The sequence below is a fragment of the Mobula hypostoma genome, chromosome 21 (genome assembly GCF_963921235.1).
Source record: "Mobula hypostoma chromosome 21, sMobHyp1.1, whole genome shotgun sequence".
Classification (NCBI taxonomy): Eukaryota; Metazoa; Chordata; class Chondrichthyes; order Myliobatiformes; family Myliobatidae; genus Mobula; species Mobula hypostoma.
Genome location: NC_086117.1, coordinates 50,954,289 through 50,976,174, shown reverse-complemented (window position 1 = coordinate 50,976,174; position 21,886 = coordinate 50,954,289). Strand labels below are relative to the sequence as shown.

Genomic DNA, 21,886 nt, shown 5'->3' with positions numbered 1-21,886 from the left:
TTTCCTTGTAACTGAGACAACTGCAAGGGAATCTTAGAGATACTTAAAGACATGATACTTAAAGAAAGATTAGGTGGACTGATGGATACCAGACACAATTACTTAAAATTACTTGATGAGTGAAACTAATATTCCTCTCGCTCACAGATCTTAGTTGTAAATGCAGTGAAAGTTAGGGAAATCTTATTCCTATTGGCAGTGGTATTACAAAACTATGGGGCATAAAAAGGTGATTGCTAAAAGAATAAAACATGACAGGACAAGGGCCATTTTCAATATACTGCAAAGGATTAAGGCCTGGTGTGTGCTGCTGGTATTGAAGGCAGATTGAATTATCACGTTCAAAGAGAGCTGGATGAGAATCCAAATTGAAAGAATTTTCAGGAATAGAAAAACTAAGACAAGCTAGTTGCTCTTGTGTACAGCCAGTGTGGTTTCAAAGGCAAATGGCCTTATTGTCTCCTCACAGAACAATACAGTGCAGAAACAGGCCCTTTTAGCCCACCTTGTCTACATCAACCATGATACCTACTAACACTAATACATTTGCCTGGATTAGGTCCACAGCCCTCTATGTCCTTCCTACTTGTACCCATCTAAATGCCTTTTAAACATTGCATTTTATCTATATTACTTTCTCCATCATTATGAGATTGTTTCCTGTCTAGGAAATGTAGACAAGAGGGGACTAGAAATTGCTTACTTAATGTTGTGAAGCTTTGGAATTTTTATTCCTAAAAGATACTCAGTCCTTCAGTATAATCAATGTTTTGATTTTACCATTTTCTGGTAAATTCTACAAGCCCCCAAGTGACAGCACTGCAGGAATACTTTCATAATAGGACTACCAGTTTGGCTAGTCAAGAATAAAGAAATCTTGTTCATGCTAACAACATATATGACACATGGATGAATAAACAAAACTGGAAAATACTTACTGGAGAATAAGTGTCAACAGACTGATTGCTTCTACTGCAACATCGGAATCCATGTCGAGGACCATGGACACCATTCTGTCCTGCAGAGAAATCAAATGCCAAAGAGCTCAGTTCAACAGCAAACTATCAGCAAGGCTTGAGCTGATGCAGGGGCTGGAGCTATCTTAATTAGTGAAGGGAATTTGCCTCTGTCTCACAGATCTTGTTTATGGGCACAGTAGAAGAGGTCTTTACCTTGAAGCGGTTGGTGAAGAGTTCCAATTTCTGGCTGATTTCCTTGTTTTCATACAGATGCTGGAGTGCCTTTAAACATTTCAGTCTCACCTCTCGTTGCTGAAACAATGTAACAGGAAACAGTGGGTTTAGAACCAAGAAATCACTCATAATATTAACACCAAACTGGAAGTACTCTGGCCCATCTAAATCATCTAACTCTAGAGACTGTTGTCCATGGAGATCAACAGTTTGAGATACTCAAACCACCCTGTCTGGCACCAATGATTATCCCACAAACTCATTTTAGATCAACACACACAAAAAATGCTGCTGAATGCAGCAGGCCAGGCAGCATCTATAGGATATAGGACCCTTCGTCCAACGTCTCGGCCCAAAATGTCGACTGTACCTCCTCCTACAGATGCTGCCTGGCCTGCTGTGTTCACCAGCATTTTTTGTATGTGTTGCTTGAATTTCAAGCATCTGCAGATTTCCTCATGTTTGCATTATTTTAGATCACATTTTTTCCCATTCTGATGTTTGGTCTGAATAACAATTGATACCCTTGACCATGTCTGCATGCTTTTATGGATTGAGTTGCTGTCACATAAATGACTGATTAGATATTTGCATTAATGAGCAGAGGTACAGGTATACATAATAAAGTGGTGTTGAATTCTGGGGCAGTTTTGGTCCCCACTGGGCAGAGCTCTCACTTGTGGCTCCTAGTAGCTGTCTGCATGTGACAGCAGCCACACCCCACTACACTGCTTCACCAGACAGGCTAAGCCAGGTGAGGGTGGACAGCAGTCTCATACAGGTGAGACAGGGCGGACTGGGCGAATGAGATCTACAGTAAAATCCAACAGCTCAGAATGCAGTACTGCAATGCTCCGTGGAGAGCAAAGGACATGACAAGGCATGGAAGACAGTCATCCACTGCAACTAAGCAAGACCCCAGTTTGTTACGCTCATTCGTACTAGTGAACCTGGGCTTCTGAGGTCGAGAGAGTGGAACTACCTCAGTGCGACGGCTTTTTCACTTTAAAAACCCTCCCACACAGATCTCCTATCATCGTCAGATATATAAAATAACTAGAGAAATATACTGTATGTTACATAGTTGAATTGCGATGCATTCTATATTGAGTAGGAGCTTATAGCTAAGCAGGCAAGAGTGTAGTGCATTTACTATGAGTAATATTGTAAATATATTGCTTGTTTACATAATAATGTGTTATAGGGAAAAAGTATGTGAATGGCACATGTCATTACAACATCATGTCATATGAGAGGGCCTCACAAAAAAAGGGTAAGAAAAATTAAGTCGACAAGTATCCCTGCTCCTATATTTTTCTTTAGATTAGGTTCTGGAATTACAAAACATAACACCTTCAGCCAAAATCTATCCTTCGATCAAAAGACCCTATTAAAAGACCCTATCGTATCAGCCTCCACCACCGTTGCCGGCAGCCCATTCCATGCACTCACCACTCTCTGAGTAAAAAAAAACTTACCCCTGACATCTCCTCTGTACCTACTCCCCAGCACCTTAAACCTGGGTCCTCTTGTGGCAACCATTTCAGCCCTGGGAAAAAGCCTCTGACTATCCACACGATCAATGCCTCTCATCCTCCGTCGCTCCAAGGAGAAAAGGTCAAGTTCACTCAACCTGTTTTCATAAGGCATGCTCCCCAGTCCAGGCAGCATCCTTGTAAATCTCCTCTGCACCCTTTCTATGGGTTCCAGATTCTTCCTTCAGTGAGGCAACCAGAACTGAGCATAGTACTCCAAGTGGGGTCTGACCAAATCCTATATAGCTGCAACATTACCTCTCGGCTCCTAAATTCAATTCCACGATTGATGAAGGCCAATGTACCATATGCCTTCTTAACCACAGAGTCAACCTGCACAGCTGCTTTGAGCGTCCTATGGACTCGGACCCCAAGGTCCATCTGATCTTCCACACTGCCAAGAGTCTTACCATTAATACCATATTCTGCCATTGTATTTGACCTACCAAAATGAACCACTTCACACTTATCTGGGTTGAACTCCATCTGCCACTTCTCAGCCCAGTTTTGCATCCTATCAATGACCCGCTGTAACCTCTGACAGCCCTCCACACTATTCACAACATCTCCAACCTTTGTGTCATCAGCAAACTTACTAACCCATCCTCCACTTCCTCATCCAAGTTATTTATAAAAATCACGAAGAGTAAGGGTCCCAGAACAGATCCATGAGGCACACCACTGGTCACCGACCTCCATGCAGAATATGACCCGTCTACAACCACTCTTTCCCTTCTGTGGGCAAGCCAGTTCTGGATCCACAAAGCAATGTCCCCTTGGATCCCATGCCTCCTTGCATGGGATACCTTATCAAATGCCTTGCTGAAATCCATATACACTACATCTACTGCTCTTCCTTCAATGTGTTCAGTCACATCCTCAAAAAATTCAATCAGGCTCGTAAAGCACAACCTGCCCTTGACAAAGCCATGCTGACTATTCCTAATCATATTATACCTCTCCAAATGTTCATAAATCCTGCCTCTCAGGATCTTCTCCATCAACTTATCAACCACTAAAGTAAGACTCACTGGTCTATAATTTGCTGGGCTATCTCTACTCCCTTTCCTGAATAAAGGAACAACATCTGCAACCCTCCAACCCTCCGGAACCTCTCCCAACCCCATTGATGACGCAAAGATCATCGTCAGAGGCTCAGCAATCTCCTCCCTCGCCTCCCACAGTAACCTGGGGTACATCTCATCCAGTCCCGGCGACTTTTCCAACTTGATGCTTTCCAAAAGCTCCAGCACATCCTCTTTCTTAATATCTACATGCTCAAGCTTTTCAGTCTGCTGCAAGTCATCACTACAATCACCAAGTTCCTTTTCCATAGTAAATACTGAAGTATTCATTAAGTACCTCTGCTATTTCCTCTGGTTCCATACACACTTTTCCACTGCCACACTTGATTGGTCCTATTCTCTCACGTCTTATCCTCTTGCTCTTCACATACTTGTAGAATGCCTCGGGGTTTTCCTTAAACCTGTCCGCCAAGGCCTTCTCATGACCCCTTCTGACTCTCCTAATTTCATTCTTAAGCTCCTTCCAGCTAGCCTTATAATCTTCATTCATTCATTCTAAATTTCTATTATAATGGTTGTGGTTTCTTTTGCACAGTCCTATGAACAATACTGAGCCTGCAGTTTCTTAGAAAATGCACTTTCTCAGTCATACAGGAGAAAAACAGGCTCATCTGCCAACTGAATCCTATCAAATACCCTTTACATTAATTCCATTTTATTCCTCCTCACATTCAAAGTTGTTTATTGAACAACAGACATAATGAAAAACAGAACCGCAGCCGCATCACAGGCAAGTTTTTTCCCCCGAGCTACTGAAATTCTGCAACTCACAAGAGGGCAACTTACTCTCACCAAAACCTATCAACCTACACAGGAAGAGTGTGCAAACTCTCGAACGCAGGTTGAACCTGAGTCACTGGAGCCTTGAGGCAGCAGCTCTATTGCTGCACTATTTTGCTGTCCCCATTCATTTCTTCCCCCAAACACAACAAAAACACCGATACCTTGTCATGTAGCATCCAGCCGACGTACTTCAGATAGCTGTCATTAAGAAATGAGTCACTGTAGCGCTTCATCCATATACCAATTTCCTCCATACAGATGGCACGCATCTCAGCGATCAAATCCCTGCCAAGTGAGTGCAAAAGATCAACAATACATGGCTACATAGCACAATACTCATCACCAATACTTCAGTAAACATATTCAGCACTTAATCACTGGCACACATTCAGCACAAATGTGCCTCAGGATGACAACTAGATCACAAAAGGAAGGGTTTTGTATTTAAGTAGCTGCAACTTACCGATACCTATGGACAAACACTCCCTTAAAGATGGCATTCATCATGTTTTCAATCTCTTCCTGATTCTGCAGCAACTGCAAAACAAGATGAGAGCCACTGTACTCTGTGGAATACGAGTTGTGGTTATAGAGAGCAGCACTACACATGCATTCAATCACAGGTAAATGAATTTTCTTGAAAAACTGACAAATGTCAAAATCGAAATAGAAACAAAAACTGCTGGAAACATTCAGATCAGATGGCATCTGTGGAAAGAAAGTGTCGACTGAGCATTCTATACGCAGGTAGCAAGCGCATTTCTGATTGCCTCGCACTTTACTTCTCTATGTCACACTGACTTTAACCCATCCGACATTCTACAGTGACGGAATGAGGACCAACACAAGCTTGAGAAACAACACATCTGCAGTTTTCCAGACTCAATAATAAATACTCCAATATTACCCCTTTCTGTCTGTATCAAACAAATAATTTCTGTTGCAAGTTATCCAGTCATTTCAGCTCATTTTCCCCTCTCCCCATTGGCCTGCTTGGCATGTCACACAGCTTTGATATTAGTAACATAACAGGTAAAGATGCATAATTACAGCAGTTCAGCAACACGATGACTACTTTGATCACTTTGCACTAAAATAGACTTTGGTGTAATTGTGTTATTTCTTATTAAAACTATGTACAATTTATGATTTCTTCTGAATAATGCTTATGTGTATGATGTTATGTGCCTGTGATACTGCTGCAAGGTTTTCCATTGCACCTGTACACGACAACAAATTCCACTGTGACCATGTCCTAATTGTCCATTTACTTAAGTCCATCCATCCTTCCACCTTCTCACCACTGATGAGGGTCTATGACCTGAAATGTTAACAGATACTACCTGACATGCTAAGTGCATCATTTCTTCTGTTATTTCCCACCCTGCAGTGGTCATTCACGCACTCAGACACACACCCATGCAAAAGTGCTGCCTTTGCTCACTACTTGCTACTCACCTCTTTGCGTTTCTGTAGCAACATCTCCAGGCGGTCATTGGCCCTCTTGCCTGCTGCCTTGTTCCGCTCAGTGTCATACTGACGCTGATTGTTTTCTTGGTGAACTTTCAGATTCAAGGCCACATCCACCAGAGCTGTCATCAACTTCATTGCTGTCACACCAGAAATAATTATTAGTGGCAAATAGCAGGAAAGCACCATTTGCCCCCAGCCAGAAACACCATATAGCCATCTACACTCCTGAAACCCTGGGGCTGTCCTTCATCCACCCTCCCCCTTCCCCCACCATTTGACCTCAAATGCCAGGCAGCACTCCACACACGCCCAACCTGACCACAAATGGCCACGCCCTTATGAGAAAACCAAATGTCAATGAGAATGGAGCAGTATTTAACAATGCTACAGGTAGACCATGTTATACTAACCGGCTAGTGTGCTGGTGTGCCTGAAGGCACGGACCTGTGAATCAGAGAGTCCGGTCAAGAGGGAAATCACCGTGTCCACCATATACTCATCGTAAATGACATTGTACTGACACTGACGCACCAGCACAGCGATGAATTCACAGAAATTTTGCCGGAACTTCTTCCATACAGGACCAGCCATTGACAGAGGGTAATCAGCACTGTCCTGCAATGTAATAATATTACATGTCCTACAAAAGCTATACAGTATAAACAGTAGCAAGGAGAAGCTTGCAAACACATCCCAGATGCTGCTTACAATTGTACAAATTGTGGAGGCGGACTGCATAGATGTAATGAGGCTGGAAGATAATGCTCAGTCAGGGCATCAAAAGATATGGCAAGAACGTAGGTGTATGGGGTTGAGTGGGAGCCAGGATTAGCAATGATGGGCTGAATGGCCTAACTCTGCTCCCATGTCTTGTGGTTCTTTACTTCTGGACTACCCCAACCCCGGGGAAAAAGGCTATTCACCTTTTATATGATCCCCATGATTTATTATCTTTGAGCTCACCCCTCAACTTCCTAGGCTCCAAGCCTCTGCAGCCTCTGCTGAAAACCAAAGGGCTCCAGTTCTAGCAACATCCCTGAAAACCTTCTGCACTCTCCAATTAAATGGCATTCCTATAGCAGGGTGACCAAAAGTGTACTCCAAAGTGTGCTCTTAACAAGGACTTGTACACTTGCAACAAGACATATCAACTCCTGTACTCATACCTGACCAATGACTTCATGGCCACTCAGTCTATTTGTGCCACCACTTTCAAGCCACTATGTACCCACGAACTAAGTCTTCCTATACTCCCCAGACTCTTATTGCACAAGTCCCAGCCTGGTTTGTGTAACAAAATGCAACATGGAGTCACTGGCAGCTCGTACCACACTCATGACCCACTGAGTGAAGATGTTTCCCCTCATTTTACTTTTCACCTTTCATCCTTAACCCATGATCTCTAGCTGTAGTTCCACCCACCCTCAGTCCATTTACCCATCTATATCCCTCAATTTTGTATACCTCTATCAAATCTCCTCTCCATATTTACATCTCAAGGAATAAGTTCCTAATCTATTCAATCTTTCCTTGTAACTCACATCCTCCAGACCCAGCAACATCTTTATGAATTTTCTCAGTACTTTCAACCTTGTTTACATCTTTCCTGTAGGTAGATGACCAAAACTTCACACAATATTCCAAATTAGGCCTCAGCAACATCTTATACAATTTAAACATAACATCCCATCTCCTGTACTTCAATTTATGAAGACCAATGTGCTTAAACCTATCTACCTGTTACGGCACTTCCAACAAATTATGGACCTGTGTTCTCAGATCCCTTTGTCCTACCACACCCCTCAGTACCCTACCATTCACTGGGTAAGACTACCCTAGTTAAACCTACCAAAGTGCAACACCTCACACTTGTCTGCATTAAATTCAATCTGCCCTTTCATCAGGCCAATTTTCCAGTTGATCCAGATCCCACTGCAAGCTCTGATAGTCTTCCTCACTGTCCACTACACCTCCAATCTTGGTGTCATCTGCAATTTTGCTGATCCAGCTAATCACGTTCTCATCCAGTTCATTAATATAGATTTCAAACACCAATGAACCTAGCACCGATACCTGCGGCACTCCACTGGACACAGGCCTCCAAGTCAGAGAGGCCACCATCTACTACCACTCTGCATTCTCCCACAAAGCAAATCCAATTTACTACCTCATCTTGAATGCCGAGCAACTGAACCTTCTTGACCAACCTTCCACACCGTACCTTGTCAAATGCCTAGCTAAAGTTCATATAGACAATATCCACTGCCTTGCCTTCATCAACTTTCCTGGTAACTTGTTCAAAAAACTCTAAAGTTGGTTAGACATGACCTACCATGCACAAAGCCATGCTGACTACCTCTAATCAGTCCACATCGGTCCAAACACTCGTATATCTAATCCCTTAGAACACCTGCCAATATCTTTCCCCACTACTGATGTCAGGCTCACTGGCCTATGGTTTCCTGTTTCTTTTTGAGCTTTTCTTAAACAGCAGAACAACATTGACTATCCTCCAATCTGCTAGTACCTCACCTGCTGAGGATGATTTAAATATCGGTGCAAGGGCCCCAGAAATTTCTGCACCTCCTACAGGGTCTGAGAGAACATCTTTGTCAAGCCCTGGGGATTTATCCAACCTAATTTGCCTCAAGACAGCAAACACCTCCTCTGTAATCTGTATAGGGTCCATGTAGCTGACGCTTTGCTTCACTTCTATAGACTGTTCATCTCCTGAGTAAATACAAATGCAAAAAGATTCACCTCGCATATGTCTTAATTAACTCCATCTGCTACTCCTTGCCTCACTGGCCCAGTTAATAAAGACCCCATGGTACCTTGGGTAACCTCCTTCACTCTACCGCCAGTCTTTGTGTCATCTGCACACTGATTAACTACGTCATCAACATTCTTGCCCTTCACACACCATTTCCTCTATAATTCTATATAAAAGTCTATTTGTTGTATCATAAGTAAAATGCAATCTTGTATATTAAGATCATGAAAAGGGAGGGAGAGCAGCTAGATGTCTTGGTACATATTGATACCAATGACATAGGAGGGAAAAGCAAACAGGTCCTGGAAAGAGAATTTATAGAGCCAGGTAGAAAGCTGAGTAGCAGGACCTCCCGGGTAGTAATTTCTGGATTGCTGCCTGTGCCACATGCACAGAAACAGGGTGATTTGGCAGATTAATGCGTGGCTCAGAAGATGGTGCAGGTGGGCAGGGCTTCAGGTTCTTGGATAATTGGGATCTCTTTTGTTCAAAAGTGACAGGTTGCACCTGAACCCGAGGGGAACCAACATTCTCACTGGCAGGTTTGTTAGAGCTGTTGGGGTGGGTTTAAATTAATTTGGCAGGTGGGTAGGCACCAGCGTTAAGGGACTCAGGATAGGACAGCTGGTAAGATAGCAAATATAGTGTACAGTTAGACTGTCAGGAAGGGCAGGCAGCTGATAGGACATAATTGCAGCCAGCAGGGCAAGTATCAGTGTATTAGGGATACAGAATCAAAAAGGGTAGCAAATACAGTACTCAAAGTGTTAGATCTCAATGCACGGAGTAGAAGAAATAAGCTGGATGACCTTATTGCACTATTACAGATTGTCTGGTATGATGTTGTGTCCATCACTGATCTGTGGCTGAAGGATGGTTGTAGCTGGGAGCTAAATGTCCATGGTTACACATTGTAACAGAGGGGTAGGAAGGTAGACAGAAGCAGTGGTGTGGCTCTGCTAGTAAAGAATGGCATTAAATCAGTGGAAAGATATGACATCGGATTGGAAGATGTTTAATCCTTGTGGGTTGAGTTCCAAACTGCAAGGGTAAATGGACCCTGATGGCAGTTATACACAGGCCTCCCAGAAACAGCTGGATTTGGACTACAGATTACAACAGGAAATAAAAAAGGTGTGTCAAAGGGCAATGTTATTATAGTCATGGAAGGTTTCAACATGCAGGTCGATTGGGAAAATCAGGTTGGAAATGGATCTCAAGAGAGTGAATTTGTTGAAGGTGGCTTCTTAGAGCAGTTTGTTGTTGAGCCTGCTAGGGGATCAGCTATACTGGATTGAGTGTTATGTAATGAACCAGGGATGATTAGGGAGCTTAAGGTGAAAGAACCCTTAGGAGACAGTGATCACAATATGAGTGAGTTCAACTTGAAATTTGATAGGGAGAAAGTAAAGTCTGACATAGCAGTATTTCAGTGGAATAAAAGGAAATTACAGTGGCATGAGAAGGGAGTTGGCTGAAGTAAATTGGAAGGAGATGCTGGCATGGATGACAGCAAAGCAGCAATGGCATGAGTTCCTGGGAAAAATGAAGGTGGTGCAGGATAGATGAATTCCAAAAATGAAGAAATACACAAATAGCAAAATATTACAACTATGACTAACAATTGCTAATATGTCAAAGCTAAAATAAAAGCAAAAGAGAGCATAAAACAAAGCAAAAGTTAGTGGGAAGACAGGATTGGGAAGCTTTTAAAACCCTATGGAGAGCAACTGGAAGAATCATTAGGAGGGAAAAGATGAAATACGAAAGCAAGCTAGCAAACAATATCAAAGTGGATAGTAAAAACTTTTTCAAGTACATAAAAAATAAAAGAGATGAGAGTGGATATAGGACCACGAGAAAATGCTGGAGGAATAATAATGGGGGACAAGGAGATGGCAAATGAACTAAATGAGTCTAAATTTGGCATCAGTCTTCACTGTGGAAGACACTAGCAGTGTACCAGATGTTGAAGGATGCAAGGGAAGAGGAGTGAGTGCAGTTACTATTACAAGGGAGGGGTGCTCAAAAAGCTGAAAGACCCAGGATTACACGAGTCACCCAGACCAGATCAACTGCACCCTAGGGTTCTGAAAGTAGCGGTAGAGATTGTGGGGGCATTAGCAATGATCTTTCAAAAGTCATTGGCCTCTGGCATGGTGCCAGAGGACTGGAAAATTGCAAATGTCTCTCCATTCATTAAGGAGGAAGGCAGCAGAAAGGCAATAGACCAGTTAACCTGACCTCCGAGGTTGGGAAGATGGTGGAGTCAATTGTTGAGGATAAGGCTATGGAGTACTTGGTGACAGAGAACAAGGTAGGACAAAGTCAGCATGGTTTCCTTAAGGGAATACCCTGCCTGATGGACCAGGTGGAAGTCTTTGAGGAGATTGCATGCAAGGTAGATAAAGGGGAAACAGCGGATGTTGTACATTTGAACTTTTAAAAGGCATCAAAGTGTCACATGAGGCTGCTTACCAAGTTGAGAGCCCATGGTATTATAGGGAAGTTACTGGCATTAGAGCATTGGCAGACTGGTAGGAAGCAGCAAATGGGAATAAAAGTACTCTTTTCTGGTTGGCTGCCAGTGACTAGTGGTGTTCCACAGGGGTCAGTGTTGGGACTACTTTTTATGCTGTATATCAATGATTTAGCTTTGTTGCCAAGTTTGCAGCTGATTATGAGGATTGGTGGAGGGGCAGGTGGCATTGTGGAAAGAGGATGCAGAAGGATTTAGATTAGGAGAATGGGCAATAGAGTGGCAATTTAAATATAATGTTGGAAAATGCATGGTCGTGCACTTTGGTAGTGGAAATAAATGTGCAGACTATTTTCTAAATGGGGAGGAAATCCAAAAATCTGAGACGCAAAGGGACTTCGGAGTTGCTGTGCAGAACACCCTCAAGGTTAACTGGCAAGCAGGTGAGGAAATCAAATGCAAAGTTAGCATTCATTTCAAGTGGTCTTGAGTACAAGAGCAGGGATGTGATGCTGAGGCGTTATAAGGCACTGAGGCCTCACCCAAAAGATGTGCTGGCATTGGAAAGGGTTCAGAGGAGGTTCACAAGGATGATTCCAGGAACAAAAGGGTTATCCTATGAGGAACGTTTGATAGCTCTGGATCTGCACTCACAGGAATTTAGAAGGATGAGGGGTGATCTTATTGAAACATTTGAATGTTGAAAGGCCTAGACTGAGTCGATGTGGAAAGGATGTTTCCCCATAGTGAGGGAGTCTAGGACAAGAGGGCACAGCCTCAGGATGGTAGGGATTCCATTTAAAAGAAAGACAGGGAGAAATTTCTTTAGACAGAGGGTGGTGAATTTGAGGAATGTTACCACAGGCAGCTGTGGAAGGAGGTCGTTGGGTGTATTTAAGGCAGAGCTTGATGGGTTTTTGGTTGGACACTGCATCAAAGGTTACGGGGAGAAGGCCAGGGAGTGGGGCTGAGGAACGGATAAAAGGATCAGCCATGACTGAGTGGTGGAGCAGACTGGATGGGCCAAACAGCCTAATTCTGCTCCAATGTCTTATATCTCACTATATACCTCATCAAACTCCTCCGTCATCTTCCGAATTATCTCTGCATTCTGAAGCTTTTGGAACATCTCTGAAGTAATGACACCTGAAGTGACAGAAAAGTAATATATAATTCCTACCCGCTCAATCATATTCATCATCTCCAAGACTGACTCCTTAACAGAAGCAGACCACTCTGTTCAAGTTTGATTCCAGACAAACAAAAGGCAAAGTACTACAGGAAAGTAGCTTTTACCCCTCCCTTATGCTTACTTTTGCAGAAAGGAGCTCCTCTTGCACAATTTGGAGTACTGCGCAAACGCATTAGGAGCATTCCCGCGCAGATCCGGCGAAGAGCTCTAAAAAGCATTAAGTTTTTCCGATGGGGGTTCTTTATTGGAGTACTGCACAGACATAACAGAAGCGTTCCCAGAGTCCAGCAAAGAGCTTTAAAAACCGTGTCTCTATAAAAGAGGAGTACTGCCTAGCAGAGCAGTCATCGTGGCAGTAGTTATCATTGGAGTAGTCTGGAGTTCCATTCCTCTGCCTCCACATCTTACCTTCCACTTACAGCCCATTCAGTCACACTCTCCACTCTTCCCTCCTAAAGCTTTGGCTTAACAGGGTTTTGGTGGGAACAGGCAGACGCAAGGTAAGTAGGTAAGTTCATTCCTTATTTAAATCTGAGAGAATAGCGGGTATGTATACAGAGCCAGTGTTCTGCTCTGGGTGTTGGATATGGGATTTCCAGGAGACTTCCAGCCTCCTCGAAAGCCACATCTGCACCAGGTGCATCAAGGCGCAGCTCCTTAGCGCCAGAGTTAAGGAACCGGAGCAGCAGCTCAAGGACCTTCAGCTTGTTAGGGAAAGTAAAGAGGTGATAGAAAGGAGCTACGGGGAGGTAGTCACCCCAAAGCTACAGGAGACAGATAAATGGGTGACCATCAGGAGAGGGAAGGGAGAACATCAGATAGTGGAGAGCATCCCTGTGGCCGTCCCTCTCAACAATAAGTACTTAACTTTGAGTACAGTTTGGGGGGGTGGGGGAAGGAGACGCACCACGGAACGAGCTACCTAGGGGAGGCAACAGCACTGAGTCTGGCCCTGTTGCTCAGAAGTGTAGGGAACTGAAGAGGATGGCAGCAATAATAGGGGGCTCTACAGTGAGGGGTCAGACAGACAATTCTGTGGATGCGCAAAGGAAACATGGACAGTAGTTTGCCAGGATCCACGATGTTTCCTAATGTGTCCACAATATCCTGAAAAAGGAGGGTAAGCAGACAGAAGACGTAGTACATATTGGTACCAATGACACAGGTAGAAAAATGGAGGAGGTCCTGAAAAAAGAATACAGGGAGTTAGGAAGGAAGCTGAGAAGCAGGACCTCAAGGGTAGTAATCTCAGGATCACTGCTTATGCCACGCGACAGTAAGGATAGGACTAGAATGAGGTGGCAGATAAATGCATGGCTGAAGGATTAGAGCAGAAGGCAGGGATTCAGATTCCTGGATCATGGTGACCTCTTCTGGGGCAGGTATGACCTGTACAAAGAGACGGGTTGCATCTGAATCTCAGGGGACCAGCGGGCAGCTGTTGGGAATGGTTTAAACTAACATGGCAGGGGAATGGAAACCAGCATGATAGAGCTTAGAATGAGCTAGCAGGTTTACAAGTAGATGATAGATGTAACATGAATGTAAGGAAGGACAAGCTAATGATAGGGTACAAATGCAGACAGAGCCAAGAGTCAAATTGTACCATAGAGGCAAAATTTAAAAAGGCAAAGAATGTAGGACTGAAAGTCTGTATTTAAATGCACCTAGCATTTGGAAGAAGGTGGACAAACTCGTGGTGCAAATTAGAGATTGGTCAGTATGAAGTTGGGGACATTACTGAGTCATGGCTAAAAGGCGGCCAAGGTTGGAAGCTTAACATCGAAGGATATTCTTTGTATCGAAAAGACATGCAGGAAGTCAGAGGCAGTAGTGTGATTCTGTTGGTAAGAGATGGAATTACATCTTTTAGAAAGAGGTGACATAGGGTCAGAGAATGTTAAATCTTTGTGGGTGGAGTTAAGAAACTGCAAGGGTTAAAAAAAACATTATGGGAATCATACATAGGCCTCCAAATAGGAGCCAAGATGTGGGATTGAAATTGCCAAGGGAGCTGGAAAAGGCATGCAAGGGTAATGACACAACTGTAATGTGGGACTTCAATATGCAAGAGGATTGGGAAAACCAGGTTAGTGTTGGATCGCAAGAGAAGGAATTTGTTGAATGCCTACTCGGGAAAATGCCAACTTGTGAAATAACCTAGATCTTATTAGGGAACTTAATGTAAAGGAATCCTAGGAAGGAAATGATCATATGATTGAATTAATCCTGTAATTTGCGAGAAAGAAGCACAACTCACAAGTATCAGTATCACAATGGAAAAAAGGAAATTAGAGGCATGAGAGAGGAGTTTGCCCAGTGGATTGGAGGAGGATACAGGCGGGGATGATGGCAGAGCAGAGATGGCTGAAATTTTTGGGAATAGTTCACAAAGCACAGGATAGATATGTCCTACAGAAAAAGTAGTTCTCAAATGGCAGGAGTAGGCAACTGTGGCTAACAAGGGAAGTTAAGGACTGCATAAAAGCCAAAGGAAGGGCATATAAGGTAGCAAAAGCGAGCAGGAAATTGGATGATTGGGAAGCTTTTAAAATCCAACAAAAGGCAACTAAAAAAGCTATAAGGGAAAAGATTAACTATGTGGGAAACCTAGGCAATAATATAAAGCAGAATACCGAAAGGTTTTTTTTCCAGTTATATAAAGATTAAAGGGAGGTGAGAGTTGTTATTGGGCCACTGATAAATGATGCTTTGCATCTGTCTTCACTGTGGAAAACACTAGCAGAGTGCCAGAGGTCCGTGAGTGTCAGGGAACAAGACAGAGTGCCATTGCTATTACAAAGGTCTAAGATGGATAAGTCAGCTGGATCACATCCCAAAGTCCTGAGAGAGATTGCTGAAGAGATTAACAAATGCATTGGTCATGACCTTTCAAAAATCGTTTGATTCTGCCATGGTCCCGCAGGACTGGAAGATTGCAAATGTCACTCTACTCTTAAGAAGGGAGGAAGGCAAAAGAAAGGTAATTATATGCCAGTTAGCCCAACCTCAGTGGTTGGGAAAGTGTTGGAGTCTATTATTGGGGTACTTGGAGACTAATGATAAAATAAGTCAAGGTCAGCATGGTTTCTGTAAAGGGAAATCTTGCCTGACAAATCCATTAGAGTTCTTGGAGGAGGTAACAAGCAGGGTGAACAAAGGAGTGGCAGTGGATGTCATTCACTTGGATTTTCAGAATGCATATGATAAGGTGCCACACGAGGTTGCTTAACAAGATAAAATCTTGTGATAGTGACATGGATAGAGTAATGGCTGACAGGCAGGAGGCAGCAAGTGGGAATAAAAGGGGCCTTTTCTGGTTGGCTGCCGGTGACTAGTGGCTTTCCTCAGGGGTCAGTATTGGAACCGCTACTTTTCATATTGTTTGACAGTGATTTGGATAATTGATTTGATGGCTTTGTGGCAAAGTTTGATGATAATATGAAGATAGATGGGGGGGGTAGGTAGCACTAAGGAAGCAATGCAATTGCAGCAGGACTTAAACTGGGAGAATGGACAAAAAAGTGGCAGATGGAGTACAGTGTTGGGAAATGTACGATAATGCACTTTTAAAAGGAACGATAGTGCAGATTATTATCTAAATGGGGAGAAGGTTCAAACATCAGAGGTGCAGAGGGACAAGAGTTTTCATGCAAGGACTCCCAGAAGATTAATTTACAGGTCAAGTCTATGGTAAAGAAGGCAAATGCAATGTTGGCATTTATTTCAAGGGGAATAGAATATAAAAGCAAGATAATGCTGAGCCATTATTAGACACTAGTCAGGCTGCACTTGGGAGTATTGTCAACAGTTTTAGGTCCCATGTTTCAGAAAGGATGAAGTATTGGAGAGTTATCATTGGAGAGTCCAGAGGAGGTTCATGAGGATGATTCCATGAAGGGTTTAACATACGAGGAGTGTTTGGCAGCTTTGGGCCTGTACTCACTGGAATTTAGAAGAATGTGTGGGGATCTCATTGAAACCTACCAAATGTTGAAAGGACTAAATAGGATGGATGTGGAGAGGGGGTATTTAGAACTAGAGGGCACAGCCTTAGAATTGAGGGGCGAACTTTTAGAACAGAGCTAAGGAGGAATTTTTTTTTTAGCCAGAGAGTAATGAATCTGTGGAATGCTCTGCCACAGACTGCAGTGGAGGCCAAGTCCGTGTGTATATTTAAGGCACAAGTTGATTGTTTCCTGATCCGGCAGGACATCAAAGGTTACGGCAAGAAGGCAGGTGTATAAAGTTGAGTGGGATCCAGGATCAACCATGATGGAATGGCAGAGCAGACTCAATAGGCTGAATGGCCTAATTCTGCTTCCATGTCTTACAATCTGATGATTTCAATCAAACTGGAGTTTCTTGAGCCACTTCACATATGAAGAGATAACCATCAAGTGTCTATTATGGATTGGTTGATTTTTGATTCCCTTGAGAGGAGTACTTGAAGCATTGAGCAAGTGATGTTCAATTACCATATCAAATAAATCACATTTGGTCTCTGAATTGGAAGTCAGGAGAGTAGTTGAGAGCAAGCATTTTCTCCTCAAATCGCAAAGCAGCATTTGCACTGCCCATTTCACTCCACTACTACCTGCTTGCCACTCAGTTCTGGAAAGATTCAGGATCTGGGCCTAAGTCAGCAGAATGCATTATCAGCAATGAACAGTTAATCCTGTTCTCAAGCATCACATATAGCATTTACCTTTACAACCACAGCAGTGGATAAAGAAGTTGAGCAGTTCCAGCAAAGCAGCCTCCCTGTCCTGCTTGTAAAGTTCCAACCATTCATCAACTAGTGTCTGTGGGTGTGACAGTTAAACACAAGCAGTTTTAGTACATACATTTTACTCCCAGCTAACAGTTATATTCACTATTTTCTTTACCATAATTATATTCTTCCTTAAATTCCACATTAATGAACTCTGGATTATCAGCGCAACAATTTCACTGCTGTGTTGTACCATCGTGGCTCCAAACTTGGTTGTGTTTTTTTTGGGGTTTTTAGGGTTGGTTTTGGGGTAGCGTGGGGAGTTGGGGACAGATTAGAATTTAGGGACATGGATGAGGGGGAAGATAGAAGAGGCAGTAAATGGAGAGTCAGGCCAGGAACCGGAGCTTACATTGGAATGATCTGTGGTAGAAGGCCAGCGTTTCCCCAATGGTTGGATGTCAGGTCATCAAGCATTGAAATATAGACCAGCAATCCCTGTGGTCAATGTTGGAGGTCATTAGGACCCATGGACAAAGGCTGATGACCCACAAGATCAAGAAATCACAGGATCAGAGGTCCATGCATGCACACACAAAGATTGGTGACCCTCCAGGTTGGTGAGTTGTGGGTTTAGAGGCCTATGTAAATCCAGAGTTCGGGACCCAGAATTCAAAGCCAAAGTCAATAAGTCTGGAAGCCAAATGGTTGAAGTCCCTGGGTCTGTGTGCCCACATGTTGGAGCCTGATGTCTGAGAGTCTGGACTAGGGGCAACCACACAGGTTGGTTAGTCCTGGTGAGACAGCCCACATAAGTCCGGATTTTGAGGCCCAGAATTCAAGTCAAAGGTCGAAGACCAAAGTCAGTGAGTACGGAAGTCAAGGGCTGATGTCTGCAAGTCTGAGACAGAGACTAGAGGTTGGAGGCCCAGAGGTAGCTGTCCTGGGGTTGTGTGAGTCTGTCTGTGTGTGCACGTACATGTATGTGTGCAAAGGGGCTTCTCTGGTCTGGTTTCAAATTAACAAATATTTCCTCTATCCCCTCCCGCCCTCTGTAACTTCAATTTGTTTTCTCACATTTCCAGTTTTAACACATAGGGTCTTTGACCTGAAATGTGGTTTGTTTCTCTTTTCACAAGTGCTTCTGGCATTTCCAGCATTTTCTATCTTTAATGTTGGTATTCTCACTTGCCAGTCACATCTTCAAGAACCTTTCTTTTCAATGCTGGCTGACACGTATCTTAACAGGATTTCTGTGCCATCTTTTCCCCCTTCCACATCCCCAAGAAACCATCTTTTCTCACACTACATTTCCTCACAACGAAACCAAGTTCAGATGGTTCACTTCAATACCTTCCACTCCCACAAACAAAAGGGATGGAATCCACTTCATGCACTGACCTGCATGGCACTCTTTGCCAACTTTACTGCTTCGAATAAGTTGTTGACTTCTTTTTGTTGTCTTTGAATGGAACTTTTTAACATTAATGACTGTGTTGGTTTCCTAGATGACTGAAAATGCAATAAACATTTAGTTGAAAATGCTAGTTGAAAATAATCTACTTTATCCCACACTTAATTTATAGCCTCCTAGGTCAGAAGCAGGTACATTTTTAAAATGTGGTTAAAGCTCTTCTCAGCGAGTTTCATATACCCTGCAACATATGTTTTGAATGGATAATTCTCTTCTTCTCTAGATCATACAGCACTAAAACAGACCCAGCAAGCCCATCATGCAAACTGATCAAGCACTTACAAATACTAAACCTACTTTATTCTCCCCTCATACGTCTTATGCTGATTTATAGGTTAATTGTCCTCTGTAAATGCAGTACCTATAAAAAGTATTCAGCTCCCCACAGAAGTTTTCATGTTTTATTGTTTTACAAAATTGAATCACGGTGGATTTAATTTGGCTTTTCTGACACTGATCAACAGAAAGAGACTCTTTTGTGTCAAAGTGAAAACAAATTTATACAAATTGGTTTAAATTTTTTACAATTATTAAACACCAAATAATTAAATGCATAATTACTCACCCTCTTCAAGTCAGTATTTAGTAGATGCACATTTGGTAGCAATTACAGCCTTGAGTCTACGTGGATAGGTCTTCTCAACTTTGCACATCCAGACACTATAGTTTTTCCCCATTCTTTACAAAACTACTCAACCTCTGTCACATTACACATGAATTGTGAGTGAACAGCCCTTTTCAAGTTCAGCCACATATTCTCAATTGGATAGGGGTCTGGACTCTGACTTGCCACTCCAGGACATTAAATTTGTTGTTTTTAAGCCATTCCTGTGTAGCTTTGGCTTAATGCTTGGGGTCATTGTCCTGCTGGAATACACATCTTCTCCCAGTCACAGTTCACTTGCAGACTGCATGAGGTTTTCCTCCAAGTTTTCTCTGTATTTTGCTGCATTCATTTTATCCTCTACCCTCATAAGCCTTCCTGGACCTGCTGCAGTGAAGCAGGCCCTGAGAGTGTTGCTGCCGCCACCATGCTTCACGGTTGGGATGGTGTGTTTTTGATGATGTGTGGTGTTTGGCTTACGCCAAACATAGCATTTAGGCTGATAGTCAAACAGCTCAATTTTGGTTTTATCAGACCATAGAGCCTTCATGGTGTAGTTTTTGCCAGGATACTGACTCACCGGTAGTTGGACCTTCCAGATACAAATGTATTTTTCCTACAATCAAATTATAACAGCTTGACTGTACACTAGTCTCCAAAAACAGATCTCCATTCAATTATGTAATTGGCTGCACCAGTGATGATTTACGATAGAGGTAAATACTTAAGCAATCAATTATTGTGTTTTACATTTGTAATTAATTTGGAATACTTTGTAGAAATCTGTTTTCACTCTGACAAGTCTTTTTCTGTTGATCAGTGTCAAAGAAGCCAAATTAAATCCACTGTGATTCAATGTTGCAAAACAATAAAACATGAAAACTTCCAAGGGGTGGTGAATACTTTTCATAGACACTGCAGCACCTCTACACTTGGGGATATTTAGTGACAAATTAACCTAACAATCAGCACATGGTGAATGTAGGAGGAAGCCCAAGTACCTGTAGGGAAGTCAGAGGAAAAAGGCAGGACATGCAACATCCTCACACAAAGAACCAGAGGACAGGATCCAACCTCCTGACACCGGAATTGAGATAGCAGCTGCACCAGCTGTATCACAACTCTTAGTTCTTCAACTTAGATTAAATGTATCACACCTGCAATATCTGTCCTCAGTCCACACAATCTATCTGCATACTTGAAAATCTCCAATTCGAAAAATGTCCTTTCAAATTCCCTTTGTATATTCTCAGGGTGTCACATCCCTCAAGCAACAGCACAGAATCATAGAGCACAAAAACTGTCTTTCAAGAACTGATTTACTCCAATCCAACATTATTCCTGATTTATTCTCATTTACCCATCATTCCCCATAAATTTGACAATTTCCTATTCATTAGATGCAATCTAGCAGCCATTAGAACATGGGAGAAATCTGCAATGCCCACAGAAAACCCACCCAGTCACAGGGAGAACGTGCAAACTCCACAGACAGCACCAGAGGTCCAGTGATCTGGGTTCAATTCTGACCTTTGAGGCAATAGCTCAACCAGCGGAACCAGGGTGCTGATCAAAACCAGTGTTTTGTGCAGTTCCAGCATTTCACTCATATTCTGTACCTGAACTGAGAAATGAAAAAGTCATCTAAACCACAAATCTTCTCTTTCTGCTGCTAACACCACCTTCCCCCTTTTGAGGCTGCCAAACTTTACCTGTTGCCTTATCACCTTTTACAGTACAATGGAGACAGTCTCAGCTTCTCAAAAACTGTCTCACAGGCCCAGCCCTCATTGCTTCCACTGTTGCTTAATCCTCATCAGCCTCCACAACATGAATCTATTAAGTTCCAAATATCAGCTTGCAAATAAAAGATTCTATATAGTTTATTAATTTTTTTTTTTGCTCAGCATAACACTTTCAATTTCCAGATACATTTACATTTCTTCCCCTCACAGGTATCAGCTATCAGAACACTTCCATCAAAATATAGACATCACCACAACATCCCATATAAAAGCCCTTATTAGTATAGCTCTGCCCCTTTCTCATTTCACAATGTATTCTTCAATCTTTCCACTATCTGCCTCCAACCACTCCTCTAGTTCTCAAATGGCATGCCATCTTGTTATTAAAAGCAATATATATAAATCAGTAACAATCAAGCCAATGAAGTCTACTCCCAAATGCCAGGAATCACCTCTCAATCCAGCACTCACCTGTAAGGCAGCTTTAGGCTGTTTAATTGTCACAGACAGGTCGCTGACTTCTTGGTCACTATCCTGCCACATCCGCCGACTTTTTTTCCCTGTTGTCTGGTTACTTTCTGCCAACACTTGTTTCGGTCTTTTTGAAAGCTGCCAATAGGTTGTGAGGATGGTAAGATACAATGGGTATTGCAAGTGATTTAATGAAACACAAAGCATTACTGTACAGGAGGAAGGTAAATGGTCTGACTTGTCTATATTGATTTAATGCTCAGAAACCTCCCCCCCCATTCCATTCCTTTTCATCTAATACTATCAGCGTGTCCTTGACTAACTTCTACGGTAAGTATATCCACGGTATTCACCACAACTGTTCT

At 42.7% G+C, this 21,886-nt stretch overlaps 1 protein-coding gene across 4 annotated transcripts in view; it reads right to left on the bottom strand.

Annotated features, from left to right (window-relative positions):
- The window catches only part of LOC134360004 (cohesin subunit SA-2-like), a 109,499-nt gene that overhangs the window by 65,642 nt on the left and 21,971 nt on the right, over positions 1–21,886 (bottom strand). For all 4 annotated transcript variants that reach the window (XM_063073977.1, XM_063073976.1, XM_063073979.1 and 1 more), the window contains exons 6-15: positions 21,522–21,659; positions 18,629–18,739; positions 17,222–17,318; positions 12,391–12,467; positions 6,480–6,684; positions 6,055–6,206; positions 5,060–5,133; positions 4,758–4,881; positions 1,173–1,271; positions 939–1,018 (exon numbers count right to left, since the gene is read on the bottom strand). In XM_063073977.1, the coding sequence (XP_062930047.1) occupies positions 939–1,018; positions 1,173–1,271; positions 4,758–4,881; positions 5,060–5,133; positions 6,055–6,206; positions 6,480–6,684; positions 12,391–12,467; positions 17,222–17,318; positions 18,629–18,739; positions 21,522–21,659 (1,157 nt within the window). The remainder of the gene's footprint in view (positions 1–938; positions 1,019–1,172; positions 1,272–4,757; positions 4,882–5,059; positions 5,134–6,054; positions 6,207–6,479; positions 6,685–12,390; positions 12,468–17,221; positions 17,319–18,628; positions 18,740–21,521; positions 21,660–21,886) is intronic.